The 22,795-nt window shown below is 39.8% G+C and overlaps 1 protein-coding gene and 1 non-coding gene across 2 annotated transcripts in view; both read right to left on the bottom strand.

Annotated features, from left to right (window-relative positions):
• Smp_017230 (nicotinate phosphoribosyltransferase related pre-B cell enhancing factor) overlaps positions 1-22,795 on the bottom strand; it is a gene marked incomplete at its 3' end in the record, with an annotated part of 40,004 nt that overhangs the window by 5,691 nt on the left and 11,518 nt on the right. Inside the window, exons 6-8 of the mRNA XM_018796432.1 lie at positions 13,680-13,830; positions 1,172-1,355; positions 113-258 (exon numbers count right to left, since the gene is read on the bottom strand). Coding sequence (XP_018650645.1) covers positions 113-258; positions 1,172-1,355; positions 13,680-13,830 — 481 coding nt within the window. The remainder of the gene's footprint in view (positions 1-112; positions 259-1,171; positions 1,356-13,679; positions 13,831-22,795) is intronic.
• On the bottom strand, positions 9,679-9,749 carry Smp_tRNA_01562_Gln_CTG.1.1. The gene has a single exon. It is a non-coding gene (tRNA).

The following is a 22,795-nucleotide window of genomic DNA, read 5'->3' as shown; positions in this document are numbered from 1 at the left end:
AGTATGCACATATGCCAATAAAAGACTGACCAGTTGCAGTCCTAAGCATCAATGGGAAGATTCAAACAAACAATACTAAGTGAATAAAAATTATTATTACTTATTTATTTACCTTACGACCATTAACAATAGCAAAACTTGATTTGAAAGCACATTTCTGTGTATCACGATTTAAACGTTGTAATAATGCACCACCACTTCCGAAACTAACATTTTCAGCACTCCAACCAGCTGTCTTGATACTATTCAGAATAGGATCTGAGTTGAGTAAATTAGGAAAAAAAGAGAACAATAATGATGAAAGTTAATTAAATGAGGTAAAATGAATAAGAAAGACGGCACGTGAAAATTCTTGTAAGAAACTATATGACCGTTAAATGTAGACAATTCAAAACTATAACCGTATATCGTCAACGAAGTTCAACCGCTCCCAACCCAGTTTTCCTTTTCATGTATGCCAAGAAATAGTATCATGCCGTGATTTGGAAAACTGGGGATTGACAGCCGCGCTTTTAAGACACTAATACTACTCAAGACCACTTTATTCATAATCGACCGACACAATGTGCATGTGTTGTGAACAGAATGAAATCGTAAAATGTGAAACGTAATGGTATTCGAACTAAACGCTCAAGGATATCGTGCTATGTGACTGAAAGCGATTGGTATGAAAACACTTATATTTAAGTTTTAGGCATGAATTAGAGCCTGAAATATTTGCAGAAACAATATACCTTGCCAGATTCGAATTCATGTTACACAGTCTGAGATGTTTTCACCATTAAGCTATCCGGCTGTCATAGCTACAACACGTTTTTAGCTTATTAAAAATAACATTAACGCAATCCCTAATTAACAACAAAAACAGACACTAGTTACAAAAACACTGAAAATCAAGAAGCGCTAGATAGTTGTTTTATTCTTTCATGAGACTTGTTAACAGTGCGCGTTGACTAAGTCACCAGTGACCGAATCCAGAACCTTCAGGTCATGCGGTAAATGCACAATCATTCGAACCACTGATTTGGTATTCAATGGTTTACAATATCGAACAATTGTATTTCAATGTCACTACTAATGAATAAAATGACTAACTACTATAAATCTTAAGCATTCCACACAAAAAAATTTAAGATAAACAAAAATCTAACAAGTAATCCAATTCACTTACCTAATGATTCTAATGAAACACCATCACCTTGTATAACTCGTATACACGATGGTAGAACTTTGTAACCTTTAGAATTAATTTTATAACCAAATTTGCTGCCTAAAATATCTAATACTTTTGGCATAACTACAACTGGATCACCCGAATCCGGTCGAATAACAACTGTACCATTACGATTTATAACCTAAATTACGAAAAAAAAAACAGAAACAAATAAATGAAAACACTCATTAACCATAATGAATTGGTGACAAACGAAATCAAGAATTTGCAAACTTGTGTTCATGTGTGTGCAGCAGGGACACATATTATGTATACGTAATGTTAGCTGGTGTAAAAATAGACTGAAAAAAAGAGATAAGGGTGATTAAATTAAAATGCGGAATCAGTTCATGAAATCATAGACTGTTAAAGTGATCTAGTTTGACAGGTGTAGCTACACATCAAACAATTATAGAGTAGTTGATAACACAAGTGAATAATCGTGAAATAGTATTTATTTAAACACATAAATATTGGTACAAGCAAGTACCAGATACATATGCGTTGTGATACTGCCCGGGTGCTGAGCAGATGGTTTTCTTAGGGGGCCACACCCCGAGCCTTTGACCTAAAGGTCTGATCCACAAGGCAGTGGAGCATCATAAGGGGATGCTGTCACATGGTAGCCGGTGACCAACGATTGATTCATACGACATTTGTTTACTCAGGATACTGTAGCCAATGTGTACCATTTGTTTGGAGTCAGGGTTTTTCAACTCCCCTAGGTGGACTCGCAGTGTCCACCAACCTGGTTAAAGCGCCGGACATTCGCTTTCGTCCTCTCAATTTCGTAAACAACACCCCGGCCCGCCACGAGAAGGCAGTGAGTAGGACTTCCGTGGTAGAGGCTATATACACGTGGCTATGTGAGAGCATTTCGAGAGGGAGAGTGGACTCTCCCCACTCTCCGCCGTACCAGGGTATTTGGAGGCTATCATGAGATAGAAACTATTACCTTTCAACCCAAGCTAGGTGTATTGTTGTGAGTCCGTAAATTAAGATAAACCAACTATATTTGCTTTTTTATCTTTGATTATTGCAGCGATGGCAATAGTGCATGATAAGAACTCTAGTCACTGTAAATTTACTTGGAATACAGACAAACTTACTAATTTAACAAGCGGTAACCAATATAATTGTATCATCGTGGTTTGTTTTTAATGTCACATTTTATGAACTACATTGTTTAAAACTGTCATCATTGTGTTAAATCATATCGCTAGCAAACAATTTTGAAGTAAAATGATAAATCACTTAAAATATGGATTTGTAGCCCTACTTTAGTAAATCCAGATGTGAACAGTTTCCGGTAGTCATGACATTATAGAACAAAACAGTTAGCAGCGCAGAAGTTCGGCATCGTATGTTCGAGCACAACAATGATAATTCAATTGATGTCACTATCCTGAAACACCGACTTCGGTGGCTTCGATATGTCTTACAAATGTCTTCTCACTAGAACTCCAGGAAATACTTCTTGGAGCCAGTAATTAATGAGCATATGTTGACTAATATCAGAAGGGGTTTTTGTGGATATTATAGTAGTTCTAGTGAGAAGCAGTGACCACTGGAGTTCAACCAGGTCTGTTGTGAAATAGTAACTCATTGAAGACAAAGGTGAATGTGTCGCTCAATTTTTTGGATTGGTTGAGGTTGGACATTAACACTGTTGGATGCCGGCTGGCTCAGAAGTCTAGAGGTTAAGCGCTCGCCCATGAGACTGATAGGTCCTGGGTTCGAATCTCGCGAGTGCCGGATCGTGGATACGCACTGCTGAGGAGTCCCACAATAGAACGAAACGGCATTCCAGGTTTTCATTGGTGGTCTAGCTTCAATTGACTCAGGATCTCAACTGTTGAAATTACTACAATATCCATGAAACCCCTTCTGATACCTTCAATTATCACGTTTTATTTACTTGACCTTTTTCGTTTCTTACTTATCGAATTAATATTTACTAATATTTCATACAAAATATCATACGATAAGTAAACGTGTGTGTGTGTGAGTGTATATGTGACCAGATTAATTACTAAGTGAATATATAATTTTCTTTTCTTTTCTTGTTAATTAGTGTCATCTTTTTTTTCAGTAAAAAATACTAGAATATTGATAGACTGATGGAATAATCATGAATTTTTGTTCAATTTTAAACTCACACATTCTTCATGTTTCGTTTGTATCTATGTATGAGTATGTGTATGTAAGTGTTCTTCTCAAAGATGTAACTAACTGTGGTATTGTAAGCAAAGATGGATAGTGGCTAGCAGTGGAATACAGGACGCGCGCCTCTTCGTCTTATTTGCGACTCGTCAGCTGGATGTACCTGCATCTCAGAGTTAATGTTCACTCTGGGACTCGAAACCAGTACCTTTCACTTCAAATGCCATTGCGTTATCCACTCGAGTCCCAGAGTGAACATCAACTCTGAGATGCAAGTACGTCCAAATGACGAGTCCCAGATAGGACGAAACGCACGTCCTGAATTCCACTGCTATCCTCTATCCATCTTTGCTTGCAATGCTTGTGAATATCGAGGCTATATCGAGGCAATACGCGCAGTATGCACATATGCCTATTATAGACTGACCAGTTGCAGTCCTAACCCATCGATGGGAAGATTCAAACAAGCAATACTAAATGAATTTTAACTGTGGTATTGTTCTGATGAATTGACAATTACGATTGATGTATGGCCTGAAAATGTCGATTATTATTCAAGATTCATTTATGGATTATTGACACATTATCCAATTTTTTAGGAATCAAAATAGTGATAGCCTTGTGATTGAACTGTTATGTTCTGTTACTTACTTACTTACGCCTGTTACTCCCAATGGAGCATAGGCCGCCGACCAGCTTTCTCCAAATGAATGATTTTTTCTGGTTAGCGTTTTTTTAGCGAGTTGATTTTCTACGGGATGGGGTCGCTAACCCCATGCCCAACCCTCCTCCTTTACCCGGACTTGGACCGGCAGTAACCCCCAGAGGAGCTACAGGCGGAGTTTGTTATGTTCTATGGCCCGTTAAAAATATCACATGGCGAAACCATCAGCCAGAATACCGACTTCTATGACCTTGTCTCTGTGCTAGACCAATGATACGTTAAATAGCATTAGCAGCCTTGAGTCAACTCTGAGTCCTTATTGATTCTCTGTATAGTAGCATCTCGCTTGGCCCAGCCTGTTGAGTCCAGAAAATAATTTCAGCCTTCATTGTATACATCGTAAATTTTAGACATGCTTGGTTTATATAGAAGTAAACCAGACCGCATCACACCATAAAATGAAAAATAACAATTACACAAAGTTAGGCCAAAAGGGGCTGTGAGTATAGGGGACCGTAACTAATAAATTGGGAAAAAGTTAAGAATGGTAAATCGTATAACAGTAGCCAATAAGTCAAATGAAAGCTTATGATGAAAGAAATGAGAATATATCTATAATCTAATTACTCAATAGTTACCCAATAAAAATATATGAAATGATAATCCATAAATAATTCCTATCAGTTGCCATTCATTTACTATTCTCGTCCGGATATAGCCTAAACCTTTAAGATTAAAGAGAGAATATTCACCAAAAAAATTCCTCATCAGTCTTGACTAGATAAATAATAAACATTAAAACAAATCAGTTAGTCAGCTAGAACGTTGGACCAGGGACATATATGCATCGGTCCAAGTTGCCATACCTCATAAGCACAAGATGAACAACAATTTCTTAGAAGTAGTTACTTCAATTGTACTAATACATAAAAGATTGTGTACAAGAATATAGTTTACGAGAATCTGTCAGTAAAATAGACTTAGAAGAAGTCCATTGGTTTTTCGTAACTCTTTGGTTTAAATCACTAATAGATGTTACTGCTGTTTGCATAACTGTTAGTATGTCTTTCCAAGCAACATCTGGGTCAGCCTCGTTTACAGAACTGCCTAAATATGAACTCAGTTAATCATGGAATTTACTTTTGGCTTTCTCGTCCCTCAGTTCAATTCTAATGGGTATTTTAGTGTGGTTTTTCTGCGTACAGTGAGGCACAGACAAGTGAGTGCTCGTATTTAAGCATGATCAGAGTCTAAACATGTATTTCAGTACGAGAGACAATCTGTCTAGCCTCTTCAACGCTGACTGATGGCAATATGGTTCATTTGAGTTCATCTTTTGTTTGGTGCAGTGGGTAGCCATGTTAAACGATGTTCCTCTTTATGCTTAAAATTAGTGTTTGCTAAAAATACACGATTGTCTGAGCACAGTTGAAACAGACGATCACCATTATCTGTTCTCTGAGCCGGAATATTAAAATACCCACCTAAATGTCTTTCTGTTTGGCTTAAGCTACCTGTTTGAGCATTAAAGTCACCTGCGACGAATACAATGTCTGAGCGTTTAGCTCTATGAAGAGGTTCAGAGAGCTTTCTGTGAAAGTCACATTTCACTTCATCCAGGCTGCAGTCAGTGATAGCGTAGACAGAAACGATGAAGAAGCTATGACGTGTGTCCCCAACCTTCCGAGTTCTTACGGAGCCATATAGCTGGACAGCACATAAGCGACTGTTAACGGGGACTCACTCTAATAGTGCTTGTTCTGCTCTCATACTTAGTGCTATTACGAGACCCACTAGTCTACAAGAACTTATTATTATTATTTAAACACATAATTATTAGTACAAGGAAGCACCAGATAAATATGCGCCTCACAAATCTCATTCAATTTGTGTGAGGGCTGTGATACTGCCCAGGTGCACAGACTGAAGAAGGTGGTTTTCTTAGGGGACCACACCCCGAGCCTTTGACCTAAAGGTCTGATTCACAAGGCAGTGGAGCATCGTAAGGAGATGCAGTCCCATGGTAGCCGGTGACCAACAGTTGGTTCATGGGCCATTTGTTCCCTCAGGATACTGAAGCCCATGTATATCATTGATTTGGAATGAGGGTTTTCCAACTCCCCTAGATGAACTTTCCATGTCCATCAACCCGGTTAAAGCACCGGACATTTGTTTTTCGTCCTCTCAATTCCGGTAAACAACACCGCCGCCACGAGAAGGCAGTGAGTAGGACTTCCCTGGCAGAGGCTATATATTCGCGTGGCCATTTGGAGAGGGAGAGCAGACTCTCCCCACTCTCGGCCGTACCAGAGCATTTGGGGGCCATCGGGTCACCAGGTACACGGAGGGTGTATTTCGTCAGCTGCTCATTTTGGCAAGGTGAAATCAAGTGAATGACCACACTAGGGTCTTGAGGTCGGTCACACACGACCTATTTGTGGGTAATTTTTGTGTTAGCTCCGTACTTGTTCAGACCTTATCGCCGGAGAAAGTTATCCGTGGGATAAGGCTAATTGTGCATTTTTGGGGGTAGATCCTTTCTAACCACACTCTTCTCTTGTGGGATGGAAGCATCGCTGTCAAGCTAATTGTCCGAGGCGAACACCTTACTCACGTCACACTTCTGTACAGTCAGTAGTACGACTTCGTCCTCGGACCTTGGGTTTGATACTTTTAGTCCTACCACTCTTCAACCGACCTGTTTGGGATGGTAGAACCTTGAGGAACGATTGTCTCAGACAGTATAGCCTGACTGGTTTATCATGATGGACAAGCCCTACCACCACGTGAAGGTAGCAGTGACGTTCAGAATTAAAACAAATACTAAATTACACTACTTGTTTGAAATAAAATGTTATAGTTACATATCAAAATGAACTATTAATATCAACTTCTGATCAAGAGTTATAGTTCGTAGAAATTGTTGGTATAAGAAGGCATTGTTTAGATCTTTGAATTTTAAGAAATATTTTTTACATTTTAATTGAGTTTCCAAACTGCTTCAATAAAAGTGTTGGATTGATAATTAACTGTTGAACGGTGGGGTTTGCAGACGAAATATTTAACTTTTAGGTTAAAGGTTTTAAAACTACTTTGCTCATTTCCATTTTGGCATCCATATAGTAATACTAGTTCTCATACAATAGTATGGAGCCTAAACAGGATTGCACAAAGATATATACCTGATAGATGAGTAACACTGTGCCTAATATTATAAAACAGGGACATATATAAAGACAAGCAGTTGTAAATGTAATAGAATTTGAAAGCCAAGAAGAAATGGACAGATCTTTTATTTTAGAACCTATCATCAGTGTGCACCCCACACCACTACATCAGAGATTGAATCTAGAAGCTTCAAGTGTCGCGACACACACATTACCTTTAGATTATAAAACATACATATAATCTCAATAATTTTCCAGTTGAAATAAGTATCTGTAATGTAAAATGGGTAATCTACATTTAAAAATATGTTATCCTGACAGTAATCGTTAGATCATTTAATAACTAGTAATCTCAAAAGAAAATTCCCATAGCTACAATCAAGAGTCGTGGTTAGTGTGTGTAGTTCAATGAAGAATCGTAAATAGGGCACAAATCACCAATCGTATTAAATAATGACGACTAGGAGAGTATGATAAGTTTACTGAAAATGTACGCTGTTGTGTCTTTACTTAACAATACTTTTATTACACGGGGAACTCAAGGTTCTGGGTTCGATTCCTGATGAGATCATAGATGCCTTCACAGTATTAAATTGTTCAAAGACTAGAGCGAAACAGATGTTGATTGTAACTAAGTTTTTATTGATCATTTATCTGAAGTTAGTCAGTGATGCAATATAAGAATATTTAAATTCACTTAGTATTGTTTGTTTGCCCCCAAATGCCCTGGTACGGTCGAGAGTGGGGAGAGTCTGCTCTCCCTCTCCAAATGCTCTCACATGGCCACGCGAATATATAGCCTCTGTCAGGGAAGTCCTACTCACTGCCTTCTCGCGGCGGGGGTGTTGTTTGCAAAAGTGAGAGGACGAAAAGCGAATGTCCGGCGCTTTAACAGGGTTGGTGGATATGGAAGGTCCACCTAGGGGAGTTGGCTAACTCTGATTCCAAACCAATGGTGCACATGGGCTCCAGTATCCTGAGGGAACAAATGGCCCATGAACCAACTGTTGGTCACCGGCTACCATGGGACTGCATCTCCTTACGATGCTCCACTGCCTTGTGGACTAGACCTTTAGGTCAAAGGCTCGGGGTGTGGTCCCCTAAGAAAACCACCTTCTTCAGTCTGTGCACCTGGGCAGTATCACAGCCCTCACACAAATCGAATGAGATTTGCGAGGCGCATATTTATCTGGTGCTTCCTTATACCAATATTTATGTGTTTCAATAAAATAAAATAAAATAAATTGTTTGTTTGAATCTTCCCATTGACGCTTAAGATTGCAACTGGCATATGTGCATACTGTGCGTATTGTCTCGATATAGCCTTGATTTACAAGTATTGTAAGCAAAGATGGATTGTGGCTAGCAGTGGAATCCAGGACGCGCGCCACGTCATCCTATGTGGGACTCGTCAGATGGATGAACCTGCATCCCAGAGTTCATGTTCACTCAGGGACTCGAACACAGTAACTTTCGCTTCAAATGCCATCACATTATTCACTCAGCTACTGAGTCCTGATAGCCACTTGCTTGTGCAATGGGATGAAGTTCGAATTCACTTAGTATTGTTTGTTTGAATCTTACCATTGATGCTTAGGACTGCAACTGGTCAGTCTCTAATGGGCATTTGTGCATAATGTGCGTATTGCCTCGATATAGCCTTAATTCACAAGTATTGTAAGCAAAGACGGATAGTGGCTACCAGAACTCAGTAGCTGAGTGGATAACGCGATGGCGTTTGAAGCGAAAGGTATTGGGGTTCGAGTCCCATTGTGAACATCAACTCTGGGATGTTAGTAGATCCAGCTGACGAGTCCCAAATAGGAAGAAATGCGCGTCCTGGATTCTACTGCTAGCCACTATCCATATTTGCTGATAAGAATATTTGTTTGAATAAATATCGATGAGAAAAAAAGTAGATTTCGAAGTCAACTTTTTGATGATACTTTACATATTATGTAGACATTTCAATAAACACCTATAATAAAACTACTACAACTTGTAATTATACTACTAACAAAATACATTGGTATCGAATCATGTTTAATAATCAAATCCACAAAACAAATGAACGTGACCATTATGATAGCGTTTAGAAATGACAATAAAGAATATGTAAACATATTTTATATGACAACACTATGTGGTTATGACGTAAATAATGACAATATCAGAATCATGAGCTTGTAGAAAATTTTCAAAAGTACACATTATAGAATGAATATAATAATAATAATATCATTGAAATGTATGTATATAAACCTTACATGCAACAGGTTAATATGTAACGGACATTCGATACATATTGCAGAAAGATCATTCATTGCATTGAAATCTTCAGAACCGATCAAAGCCGATGATTATTCAGTGATAAAACCCAATTTACTAAATACCCTATCATAATTTGTACGGTCATATACAAAGCAATAAGTAATGGTGATGATAATGAATTTCTATCTTATGGCATACGGAGGCCTCGCCGAGATTCGAACTCGGGTTGCCGGATTCAGAGCCCAAAGTGCTCACCGCTACACGACGAGGCCAGTTCACAGTTATATAGTATACCCTTATGGGCCAGGGTAATGGTGTCTGACGAAATCTCAGCACGGATTCAAAAAGCTCGTTTGGCTTTTGCCAACTTACGTCACCTATGACGATGACGAGATATCCGTCTATCAATTAAGGGACGAGTATACTGCGCATCAGTTCGCTCTGTTCTACTTTACGGCTGTGAAACATGGACATTAAGAGTAGAAGATACTCGTAGGTTACTAGTATTTGACCACAGATGCCTTAGAAATATTGCTCGCATCTACTGGGATAACCGGGTAAGTAATAGTGAAGTTAGACACAGAGTATTAGGGAATGATGGTAAATCAGTTGATGAGGTTGTAAATCTTCATCGACTGAGATGGTTGGGCCACGTGTTACGTATGCCTGAGCACCGATTACCACGACGCGCAATGTTGACTAGTGTAGGGGATGGTTGGAAGAGAGTTAGGGGCGGCCAAACCAAAACATGGCATCAGTGCTTGAAGTCACCAACTTCTAGTCTGAGCCACGTTGGTAGATGCAGACTACCTGGTTGGGGTCCACGTGACTATCGTAACCAATGGTTGGAGACTCTGTGTGACATGGGTCAGAATCGATCACAATGGCGTAGGTGTATACACTCTTTATATTCCTTTAAACCTTAAGATTAAAATTGCTTCATTACGTTCCTACTCCCTATATTATATCCTTATATACAACCTATCTTTTATATAATACCACCACTAAATTAACTATTTCTATGAATTCGGTGTTCATCTTTTTGTGCTAACGAGGTATGGCAACTTGGACTGATGCATATGTGTGCCTGGTCCTACGTTGTAGCAGACTGACTTATGGCATACGGCCACTACTAGGGGAGTCTTATTCACTGCTTTCTCATGGTGGGGTGTCATTTGTGAAATTTAGAAAACGAAAAGTGAATGTCTGGCTCTTAAACTGGGTTAATGGGTACTGAGGCTCTACCTAAAGGAGTTGGGAAACCCTGATTTCAAACCAATGGTTCACATTGACTCCATGATTCTCAGGGAACAAACGGGGTATGAACCTAATGTTAGTCACAGGCTACCAGGAGACTGCATCTCCTAACGTTGCTCCACTGTCTTGTGGATTGGATATCTAGGTCATAGGCTCGCGGAACAGTTCCCTAGGAAAAACCAACTGGTTTGATTTGGGCTTCCGGGAAGTATTCCAGACCTTACACAAATCGAATGACGAAGTGTGGCGCATATATATTTGGTGCCTCCTTGTACTAATGTTTATGTGTTTAAATAAATAAATGGTTAAAAGTTACCAAATATAGCAACATGACAGATAAATTTATCATAGTATATAGGTAAACAGAAAGAATGATTTAAAATGAAATTTCCATCTGTTGAGTAGTTCAGTGTCTTTGGCTAAATGATGCTAACTATGCAGTTTTGAAACTACAAACAAAAACTTTGTTGGATAAGTGAAGTTACAATTTTAATGAAGATTATCTCAACATAAAAAGGTATTCTCACTACTTCCAACATGCATATACTTATCTAATAAAGATAACAATAGTAAATATCATCTTTTTTATTGTAGAATGAGTAGTATTCTAGGCAAAAGTTTCCTAGGTAATATAATAAGAAAAATGTGAAATACAGAAAATACAAGTAAGGTTATAGTATTTGAATGTACATAAGTTCGAATTATTCCTTATAAACATGGTGGCACCATAGGATGAATATTTCAGGGGCTAGATGCAAGGTTGCCCCCAAATGCTCTGGTACGGCCGAGAGGGAGGAGAGTCCACTCTCCCTCTCCAAATGCTTTCACATGGCCACGCGCATATAGCCTCTACCAGGGAAATCCTACTCACTGCCTTCTCGTGGCCGGGGTGTTCTGTGCGGAAGTGAGAGAACGAAAGGCGAATGTCCGGCACTTTAAACGGATCGGTGGACACGGAGGGTCCACCTAGGTGAGTTGGAAAACTCTAATTCCCAACCAATGGTGCACATGGGCCGACTCCGGTATCCTGAAGGAACAAATGGTGTATGAATCAATCGTTCGTGACCGGCTACCATGGGACTGCATCTCCTCACGATGCTCCGCTGACTTGTGGATCAGATCTTTAGGTGAAAGGCTCCGGTTGTGGCCCCAAAGAAAGCCACCTGTTTCGGTTTGTGAACCCGGGCAGTATCACAGCCCTCACACAAATCAAATGAGATTTATGCGGCGCATATACATCTGGTGCCCTTTTGTACCAATATTTATGTGTTTAAATAAAAAAAATAAAAAAGATGCAAGGGATAACAAAGAAACGCTGATTCAACTACGTAGCGTATGAACATGTATTGACTGATATGGTTATTACATTTGTTGTTATTCATAAAAAACTACTCTCAACTTCGACATGATATGTTGATTAGCATACGAGTAATTTGCAAAAAAGGTTACGTAGGACGTAACTAAGAAGTGGTGTTAGAGCATGAAACTGCTGTAACTGTCATCCTCATTAGTTTCAGGAGCTACTGACTTCTTGAGTGAAATCATTAAGACACTGGTAAACTGTGATTAGAAGTTCGCTATGACAAGGCACAAAATCGGTAACAGGTGAATAGATTCTTCTTTTTTCCGTCAAATTATGAGTTTCTCTAGATCCTAATACTCTGTCCTTCTCGAAATCTATTTCTTTTTGTTTAACTATATTCTGTATGTTTTTTTTCTGTACGTTATCAGCCTAACTAATTCGCTTATCATTCTGCCTATCTGATATGACTATGTCGATACAGACTTTAATAACTTGAGTTTTTGAACATTTGTCCAAATGACTGATCATTTTAGTAAACAAAAATGTGAACAATTCCATTTAGGCGAAGATTTGAACTAAGAAGGAACTGGTTGCTTCATCCTATTATTTTTTATTTTATTTAAAAACATAAATATTGGTACAAAGGGGCACCAGATATATATGCGCCTCACAAATCTCATTCGATTTGTGTGAGGGCTGTGATACTGACCAGGTGCCAAAACCGAAGTAGGTGGTTATCTTAGTGGACCACACACGGAGCCTTTGAACTAAAAATCTGATCCACAAGTCAGCGGAGCATCGTGAGGAGATGCAGTCTCATGGTAGCCGGTGACCAACAGTTGGTTCATGCGCCATTTGTTCCCTCAGGATACTGGAGCTCATGTGCACCACTGATTTGGAATCAGGGTTTTCCAACTCCTCTCGGTGGACCTTCCATATCCACCAACCCTGTTAAAGCGCCGGACATTCGCTTTTCGTCCTCTCACTTTTGTGAGCAACACCGGTGCCACGAGAAGGCAGTGAGTAGGACTTCCCTGACAGAGGCTATATATTCGCGTGGCCATGTGAAAGCATTTGGAGAGGGAGAGCGGACTATCCTCACTCTCGGCCGTACCAAAGCATTTGGCGGCCGCTTGATCGTAAACTGTACATTAAAAAACAAACAACACTATCGAGATGTTTCATTACCCCTATGAAAGAACCCAATGAAAATAATGCACTACATATTTTAAAATTAGCATAAGGCTACAAACAATAAATAGAGTAAGACAAAAAACTGCGACTATCAGTATTTCAAAAATTACACTAATATTACGGTGTATACACATAACTGAATATAGCTGCTCTATAAAATGAGATTAGGAAACATCAACGGGAATACTTAACTTATGCTACCTTTCTCCATAATTGAAAATAATACTTTAAAGGAAAGAAAGTGTTTGGTATGAACCCAAGAGTTGTTAAATTGACAAGTGTATGTGATTTAGCACTAGGTGTAATCAATCAGTAGGTCACATATTTGAACCCTACTACACGACATCGGTCAATTCATACAAACACGTACTAATGCAAATGTGTTTTTCACAAGAAAAATAACAAGATAAATAATTTATAGTAATAATTTGTTCACTGTCGACCTACTTTATCACGTAATGCCTCACCCCATATATTACTGCATGCATTCCATATATCATAACTATCGGATACACAGGCGAATGTTCCATCAGGATATAAATTGAGTAAATTTGAATATGCATTTGTTTCATTCTCTTCACCCCATACAGTCATTGCACTAGAAATAAAAATTGTAGAAAACATGAATCCGCATTATTAACAATTCAACTCAACATTGTTCAGTCACTGAATAGTTGCAACTAATTATTTATGTTGAATGAATTCCATTGATCAATTTTCGATGTGGCTACTAGTTCCAACGACTCAATATTGTTTGCACAGTTTTAAGTCAATCCCTATGAAACCTGAAACCTAGATTTCTTGCTAGTTGTAAATAAAAGCTTCAGTGTGAATTACTCTTAACGCCATAACACAATTCAACTTTATATCGATCGACACACCATCAGAATTTATTCGACTAAAATATAAGCATCAGCAGCAAACACTCTATTGGTCGACCACAGTTAGTTTGATGAATGATAAGGTTTAACACAGGGTATTACGTAAAGGTAATAAGACGATATGTCGTCATCTACTGAAGTGATTTAGACATGTAACACGTGTTCCATATCACCATCAACTTCAACTTGCAATATTGACTAGTGAAGAAATAAGGTTGGAAGAAAGATAGAGTTGGGAGAACCAAAAACATGTCATCCATCAATGAATTCGCTATATCTTGGAATTATCGATGCTGGCAGACAAAAACTACTTGATTGGAGTTCAAGAGATTATCATGGCTGATTCTTCGAGACGTAAGGTGACATGAATCAGAATCGATCGTAACTGATACATCTATCAATACCACCTCTACAACTTTGGTATTCATCTTGATATGCTGATGTCGTGTAGCAATTTGCGCTGCTTGAGACTGACGATCTTACATTAGTATGAATGAAAAATTCTGATGCTAAGACTACTTCGTTGAAATATTTGAGTAGATTTTATGCAACTGAACTACGGTCAAGTGATTTTCAAACGTCTGATTCAACTCATGCCATAAAAATTACACGCTAAAACATAAATAAACAAAAAAATACTGATGAACGATGAAAGATACGTCAAACAAAAAATGTCTGTAATTTTTCGGAAGATATAATTTTTGATTTTATGTTCCAATTATACACGATACTACTATTATATTGCATAAGTTGTAGACATTTGAGACCGAGATAAACAAGCTAGATTTTTAAGGATCGATAGTGCAAAGACTAGATAATGACACTACAAATCATCGTTGAACAATCAATTGAATGGGATTCGTCACCATACATCAACTTGATTGATTATGAGAAAGCATTTGATAGAGCAGATAAGGGAACCTTATCCGACATTATGATGTACCTGAGAAGATCGTCAACATCATACGTAATTCATACGACAGACTACACTGCATAGTTATACATGGAGGACAGCTCACAGATGCATTCCAAGTGAAGATTGGTGTCAGATAAGGCTACTTACTCTCACCTTTCCACTTTCTGGTGGTCAGCCGGATTATGAAGACCTCAACATCTGATGGGAAGCACGGAATACAATGAGCAGCTTCCATGCAGCTAGACGATTCGAACTTCACAGATGACCTGACCCTTCTGTTCCAAACACACCAACAAATGCAGGTGAAGACAGCCAGTGTGACAGCAGTCTCAATATACACAAGGGTAAAAGCAAAATCCTCAAATACAACGCAGAGAGCATAAAACAAATTACACCTAATGGAGAAGCTCTGGAAGGGGTGAAAACTTTCACATATCTGGACAGCACCATCGATGAACAAGGAGGATCTGATGCAGACGTAAATCCAAGGATCGGCAAAGCAAGGACAGAATTCCTACAGTTACAGAACATATGGAACTCAAAACAACTGTTAACCAATACCAAAGTCACAATCCTCAATACGTCAAGACAGTTCTGTATGAAGCTGAAAAATGGAGAACTAATACACCCATCGTCAAGAAGGTACAAGTATTTATAAACAGTTGTCTACGTAAAATACTCAACATTCACTGGTTTCATACCATCAGCAACAGCGTTTTATGGGAGAGGACAAACCAGCTTCCAATTAAAGAGGAAATTAGGAAAAGACGCTGGAAGTGAATAGGAAATACATTGTGGAAATCATTGATCTGCGTCACGAGGCAAACCTGAAGGCAAAATGCAAAGAGAAAGACCTGAAAACACATAAGGCCGGGAATAGGAGGTAGGTATCAAGAGAATGAATAGAAATTAGAAAAGACTGGAAAGAGAGCTCAGGACAGAGTTGGTCGGAGAATCCTGGTTGGTGGCTTGTGCTCCTACAAGGGGTAACAGGTGTGTGTTGGTATAAATGTGGTCTAAATCACAGTATACTCTTTTGCAAATAATAATTAACAAATTGCATTTATTAGAACATCACATGTGATAACATGAAAGTAGAGTAATAACTTAAAGCTTTATAATACTTATCAACATTAATTGCCTGATGGATACAAAGGAAATACATCAGTATATAAGATGATTAGCTGATAGAGCGTTGAAACGGTTAAGATTCAACGACAATTAAAACCTCTCTTTAGACACACAGAACAATATGGAAACCACTTCACACTTAAGCGAACTGTCGTTTTAACATGAAAATATAATTTACTCAAAGTAGACAGGAACGATATAAGGAGACAAATAGAAAACAACAGGAAAAAAATTGTGAGGGAAAGAGAACGATTATCACTATCTTGAGAAAGAAAGATCATGAATTCATTTGCATCGTTATAAATAAATTGGAAAAGTTGAAAGCATGAGTCAATTGAAGCTAGACCACCATGGAAAACCTGGAAGCACTGGACGGCCATTTCGTCCTATTGTGGGACTCCTCAGCAGTGCGCATCCACGATCTTCATTTATTTATTATTTATTTAAACACATCCCGACCGTTGCTGCTACCTTGACGCGGTAGTCGGACTGGCCTATTGTGATGAATCAATCGAGCTATACTTGCCGAAACAATCGTTACTCACGGTCCTACCATCCCAGACAGGTCGTTTGAAGAGCGATCAAAATAAAAGCACCAAACACAAGGTCCGAAGGCTAAGTCGTACTGCTGACTGTACAGAGGTGTGACAGCAGTAAGGTGTTTCCTTCAGACAACCGGCAGGACAGCAATGCTGCCTTCCCACAAAAAGGGGTGGGGTTAGAAAAGGTCGACCCTAAAAATGCACGCCTCGACTTATCCCACGGATATCCGTCTCCGGCGGTAAGGTCATTTGAAGAACGGAGCTAACACAAAAACTACCCACAAAAAGGTCGTGTGTGACCGACCTCAAGCAGTTGTCCCTTGAAGTATATTTCACTGATGGATTCGCGTAAACTCATCCCATCAGGCTCTGAACACGACGAAGAGCGTAAACAAATTAGATCTAGGTTAACTAAAAATCTAAGGAACGATCGTGAGCAGTGATGGGCAACGAAAGCAAAAGAAATGGAAAAGGCAGCGGCTGTAGGCAACACCAGGCAACTATTCAGACTAATAAAAGAAACCGGAATTAAGAAGTCAAGTGTAAGTGAGACAATCTCGGGAAAAGACGGAACCCTTATCTGCTCTCAACCCAAACGTTTAGAACGATGGGCGGAACACTTTAAGGAGCAGTTTAGCTGGCCTTCAGCTACTGCACAACTACCCACTATTCCCAGAAAACCTGAATGGAACATTGAAGTAGGTCCCCCGACCTTACTTGAAGTTCAAAAGGCTATAAGTAACCTGAAACGAGGAAGAGCAGCTGGTCTAGATGGATTGGCTCCAGAGGTCTTTAAATATGGTGGTCCAATTTTAGCGATTAGGTTGACTAATATTCTGGCTAAAATCTGGGAGATGGATGTAATCCCATCCGACTGGTCACAATCACTGATTGTCCCAATATATAAGAAGGAGCCAAAATCATCCTGCGATAACCATAGAGGGATCAGTCTGACTAACATAGTATCTAAGATACTAGCCTCAATAATTATCAGGCGCCTAACTAAGACTCGTGAACTCCAAACACGAGAAAATCAGGCTGGCTTCAGACCTGGTCGTGGCTGTATCGACCACATATTCACCATTAGTCATGTTTTAGAGCACAGACATGTTTATCGGCGTCCGACAATGATAGTTTTTCTTGACTTGAAAGCAGCATTTGACTCTGTAGACCGAGAGGTTCTGTGGCAGTGTCTGTCATTGAAAGGTGCACCTGAGAAGTACATAAACCTTTTGAGGGCTCTTTACTCGAACACTATTAGTCGAGTGAGAGCTTATGGCGAACTGTCATATGATTTTGCAACCTCAAGTGCTGTCCGTCAAGGCTGTCCACTATCCGCATTTTTGTTTAACTTCATTATAGACCTGTTGCTGGAAATAACACTCTCTTCGACTGAATTTTCAGGAATTGATCTCCTACCAGGGGGAACACTAAACGACTTAGAATACGCAGATAACATAGTCCTGTTTGGTGAAGACGCTGACAAAATGCAGAGTCTTCTGTTGGAACTCAGTAATAATGCCAGAATGTTTGGGATGCGTTTCTCCCCATCCAAATGTAAATTGTTACTCCAGGACTGGCCTGCGTCAACACCTGAACTAAGGATAGGGAGTGAAGTAGTCGAACGCATCGACAACTTCACTTATCTTGGAAGTCTGATAAGCCCTAATGGGTTGGTGTCTGACAAAATCTCAGCACGAATTCAAAAAGCTCGTTTGGCTTTTGCCCACTTACGTCACCTATGACGATGACGAGATATCCGTCTATCAATTAAGGGACGAGTATACTGCGCATCAGTTCGCTCTGTTCTACTTTACGGCTGTGAAACCATGGCCATTAAGAGTAGAAGATACTCGTAGGTTACTAGTATTTGACCACAGATGCCTTAGAAATATTGCTCGCATCTACTGGGATAACCGGGTAAGTAATAGTGAGGTTAGACACAGGGTATTAGGGAATGATGGTAAATCAGTTGATGAGGTTGTAAATCTTCATCGACTGAGATGGTTGGGCCACGTGTTACGTATGCCTGAGCACCGATTACCACGACGCGCAATGTTGACTAGTGTAGGGGATGGTTGGAAGAGAGTTAGGGGCGGCCAAACCAAAACATGGCATTAGTGCTTGAAGTCACTAACTTCTAGTCCGAGCCATGTTGGTAGATGCAGACTACCTGGTTGGGGTCCGCGTGACTATCGTAACCAATGTTTGGAGAGTCTGTGTGACATGGGTCAGAATCGATCACAATGGAGTACGTGTATACACTATTTATCTTCCCTCAAGCAAATTGAATGAAATTTGTATGGCGCATATGTATCTGGTGCTTCCTTGTACCAATATTTATGTGTTTAAATAATAATAAAGATTAAAATTGCTCCATATCTTTTTTCCTTTCTATAGTATATCCATATATACAACCTTTCTTTATATACTACCATCACCAAATTAATTACTTCTATGAATCCGGTGTTCATCTTGTTGTGGCAACTTGGGCCGATGCATAAATGTGTCCGGTCCTACGATGTCGCTGACTGACTGACTATTGAAACACATAAATATTGGTACAAAGAGACACCAGATATGTATGCGCCGCACAAATCTCATTTGATATTTGTGAGGGCTGTGATACTGACCAGGTGCCCAAATCGAAGCTGGCGGTTTTCTTAGGAGACCACAACCGGAGCATTTCACCTAAAGATGCGATTCACAAGGCAGTAGAGCATCTCAAGGAGATGCAGTCCCATGGTAGCCGATGACCAAAGATTGATTCATACACCATTAGTTCTCTCGGGATACTGAAGTCCATGTACACCAATGGTTTGGAATCAGAGTTTTCCAACTTCCCTAGGTGGACCCTCCGTGTCCACCGACCCGGTTAAAGCGCCGGACATTCGCTTTTCGTCCTCTCAATTTTGCAAACAACACCCCCGTCACGAGAAGGCAGTGAGTACGACTTCCCTGTCAAAGGCTGTATACGCGCGGCCATGTGAGAGCATTTCGAGACGGAGGGCGGACTCTCCCCACTCTCGGCCGTACCAGGTCATTTGGGGGCAAAGCCGTGGCGCCCGATGGGGGGCACGAACTCCCGACCCTCAGATTAAAAGTCTGATCCATGATCTCGCCTTGCGAGATTCGGACTCAGGACCTACCAGTCTCGCGCCAGAGCACTTAACCGGTAGACCACTGAGCCGGCATCCGATGGTGTTAATGTCTAACTTCAACCAATCCACGAATAAATCGAATTGGAAGGGTAAGCATTTAATTTTTCTACCTATGTATGTAAAATCTCATGAACTAACACAAGTAATCTAATGCTATACATGAATAATACAAGTATTGCAACTGAAATATTTAAATAAATCCATGTATATTTTTTATGACCATAGACTAAACAGACTATTAATAATGTTTACTAGTTTATAGTCTAATAATAACTTCGTCAGTTGACACATAGTTAGTCTACAATTAGCATATCATATGAATAATTACAGTGATAATCAATGTTTGCTTCCTTTTTTGCAGATTTACAAACTGTATTACTAATTTTGCACGAATGTAGACGAGTACTTTTTTTTAAAAAAAGAAGGAGAAAAGAGGGTAAGTATAACTGCATATCTTGGAATCGGTTAGTCATCTTCAGTGTAGGATCAAACACATATCATGCATTGGTTCAAGTTGCCATACCTCATTAGCACAAGACCAACATCAAATTCATAGAAGTAGTTACATCAATGGTAGTAAAACGAAACATTTCATATAAAGACATGATACGGGGAGAAAGAATTAGTTCGTAGAAACAAAGGCATAAAGTAATAATAATCTCACGGTTTAAGGGAAGATAAAGAGTGTATACACATACTCCATTGTGATCGATTCTGAGCCACGTCACACAGAGTCTCCAAACATCGGCTATGATGATCACGCGGACCCCAACCAGGTAGTCTGCATCTGCCAACATGGCTCAGACCAGAAGTTACTGACTTTATGAACTGATGCCACTTTTTGATTTGGCCGCCCCTAACATTTTTCCATCTGTCTTCAACACTATTCATTAATGCGCGCCATGGTAATCGGTGGTTGGGCACGCGTAATACGTGGCCCAACCATCTTATTTGATGAAGACTCACGGTTTCATCAACTGATTTACCACCATTCCCTATAATTTCATTCATAACTCAGATTAACATTTAATGACTTCATCCAATGGTGATCAATTTATTGCCATGTTCATATATAGCATTGCAGTAATTTGATTGTACCCCTACGAGTAACAGTGATACAACTGAGTAGGCTGTAAACAGATGAAAAATTTCATGACTCTGATAAGTGTTTTACAACCAATCGATCACCGAGTATAGTAACCAATGTCATTTACAATTGACTGATCACTGGGTGGTGATAAATGTCATGTATGTCAGGTCCTTTTTAGTGCAGATCGAATCCTATCGATCAAGTTCCAGTGTGTCCATCAGTCTAGGTGACTCGACATTGCGTGCAATATATTGAAATAAGATGGTGGTTGGAGGTAGTCAGGGTTTCCTATTGACTACCTCCAACTACCATCTTAACCTATGTCATGTTTGTCTAATCATTTAGTACTGATCGAATTCTACTGACCAAGCCGCTACATGACCGCTAGCCTAAGTGACTCGACTTCATGTGTAATATTGAAGGTAATCGACAGGAAACCACATTTGACCTAAGTATCGTCGTTAGCAAGCTGCACTTCCATTCTCATAGAAACTAAAGCTCTAAATAAGATTCAAAAATGTACTACACAGCTTTGCATTCCGTTGGATTACTTACTTACTTACGGCTGTTACTCCCAATGGAGCATAGGCCGCCGACCAGCATTCTCCAACCCACTCTGTCCTGGGCCTTCTTTTCTAGTTCTATCCAGTTCTTGTTCATTCTTCTCATGTCTGTCTCTATTTCTTGGCGTAATGTGTTCTTTGGTCTTCCTCTTCTCCTTTGACCTTCAGCATTCCATGTGAGGGCTTGTCTTGTGACGAAATTAGGTGGTTTCCTCAAGGTGTGCCCAATCCACTTCCAGCGCTTCTTCCTGATTTCTTCCTCTGCTGGAATCTGGTTTTTTGTCTCCCATAGTAACTTGTTGCTGATAGTGTCTGGCCAACGGATCCGAAGTATCTTGTGTAGACAACTGTTAATAAATACTTGTATCTTCTGGATAATGGCTTTCGTAGTTCTCCACGTCTCCGCCCCATACAGTAGAACTGTCTTCACATATGTATTGAAAATTCTAACCTTGGTGTTGGTTGACAGACAATTGTTTTGAGCTCCAGATGTTTTTCAGTTGTAGGTATGCTACTCTTGTTTTACCGATCCGCGCCCTCACATCTGCATCTGATTCACCGTGTTCATCAATGATGCTTCCCAGATATGTAAAGGTTTCCACATCCTCCAAAGCTTCTCCATCAAGTGTAATCCGATTGGTGCATATTGTATTGTATCGGATAGTCTTGCTTTTCTCATTGTTTATATTGAGACCTACTGCTGCTGAGGCTGCTGCTACACTGATCGTTTTCTCCTGCATTTGTTGTCGCGTTTGTGATAGAAGAGCCAGATCATCCGCGAAGTCTAAATCGTCAAGCTGCATCCTGCCTGTCCACTGTATTTCGCGCTTTCCTCCAGATGTTGACGTCTTCATGATCCAGTCGATGACCAGGAGAAATGTGAAGTGTGAGAGTAAGCAACCTTGCCTTACACCGGTCTTTACTTCAAACGAGTCGGTGAGTTGTCCTTCGTGGACGATTTGGCAGTTTAGTCCATCATAGGAGTTTCATATGATATTGACTATCTTCTCAGGCACGCCGTAGTGTCGAAGAAGCCTCCGTAGTGTCGTCCTGTCCACGCTATCAAATGCCTTCTCGTAGTCGATGAAGTTGATGTACAGTGATGAATTCCATTCGATTGATTGTTCCACAATGATCCGCAGAGTTGCGATCTGATCTGTGCACGATCTATCCTTACGAAATACAGCTTGTTGATCTCGAAGTTGGGCGTCCACGGAATCCTTCATCCTGTTTAACAATACTCGGTTGAAGACTTTTCCTGGTATTGAGAGAAGAGTGA

Source organism: Schistosoma mansoni, chromosome 2 (genome assembly GCF_000237925.1).
Source record: "Schistosoma mansoni strain Puerto Rico chromosome 2, complete genome".
NCBI classification, from domain to species: Eukaryota; Metazoa; Platyhelminthes; class Trematoda; order Strigeidida; family Schistosomatidae; genus Schistosoma; species Schistosoma mansoni.
The sequence above is the reverse complement of the archived record's forward strand: the minus strand, read 5'-3'. Positions and strand labels throughout refer to the sequence as shown.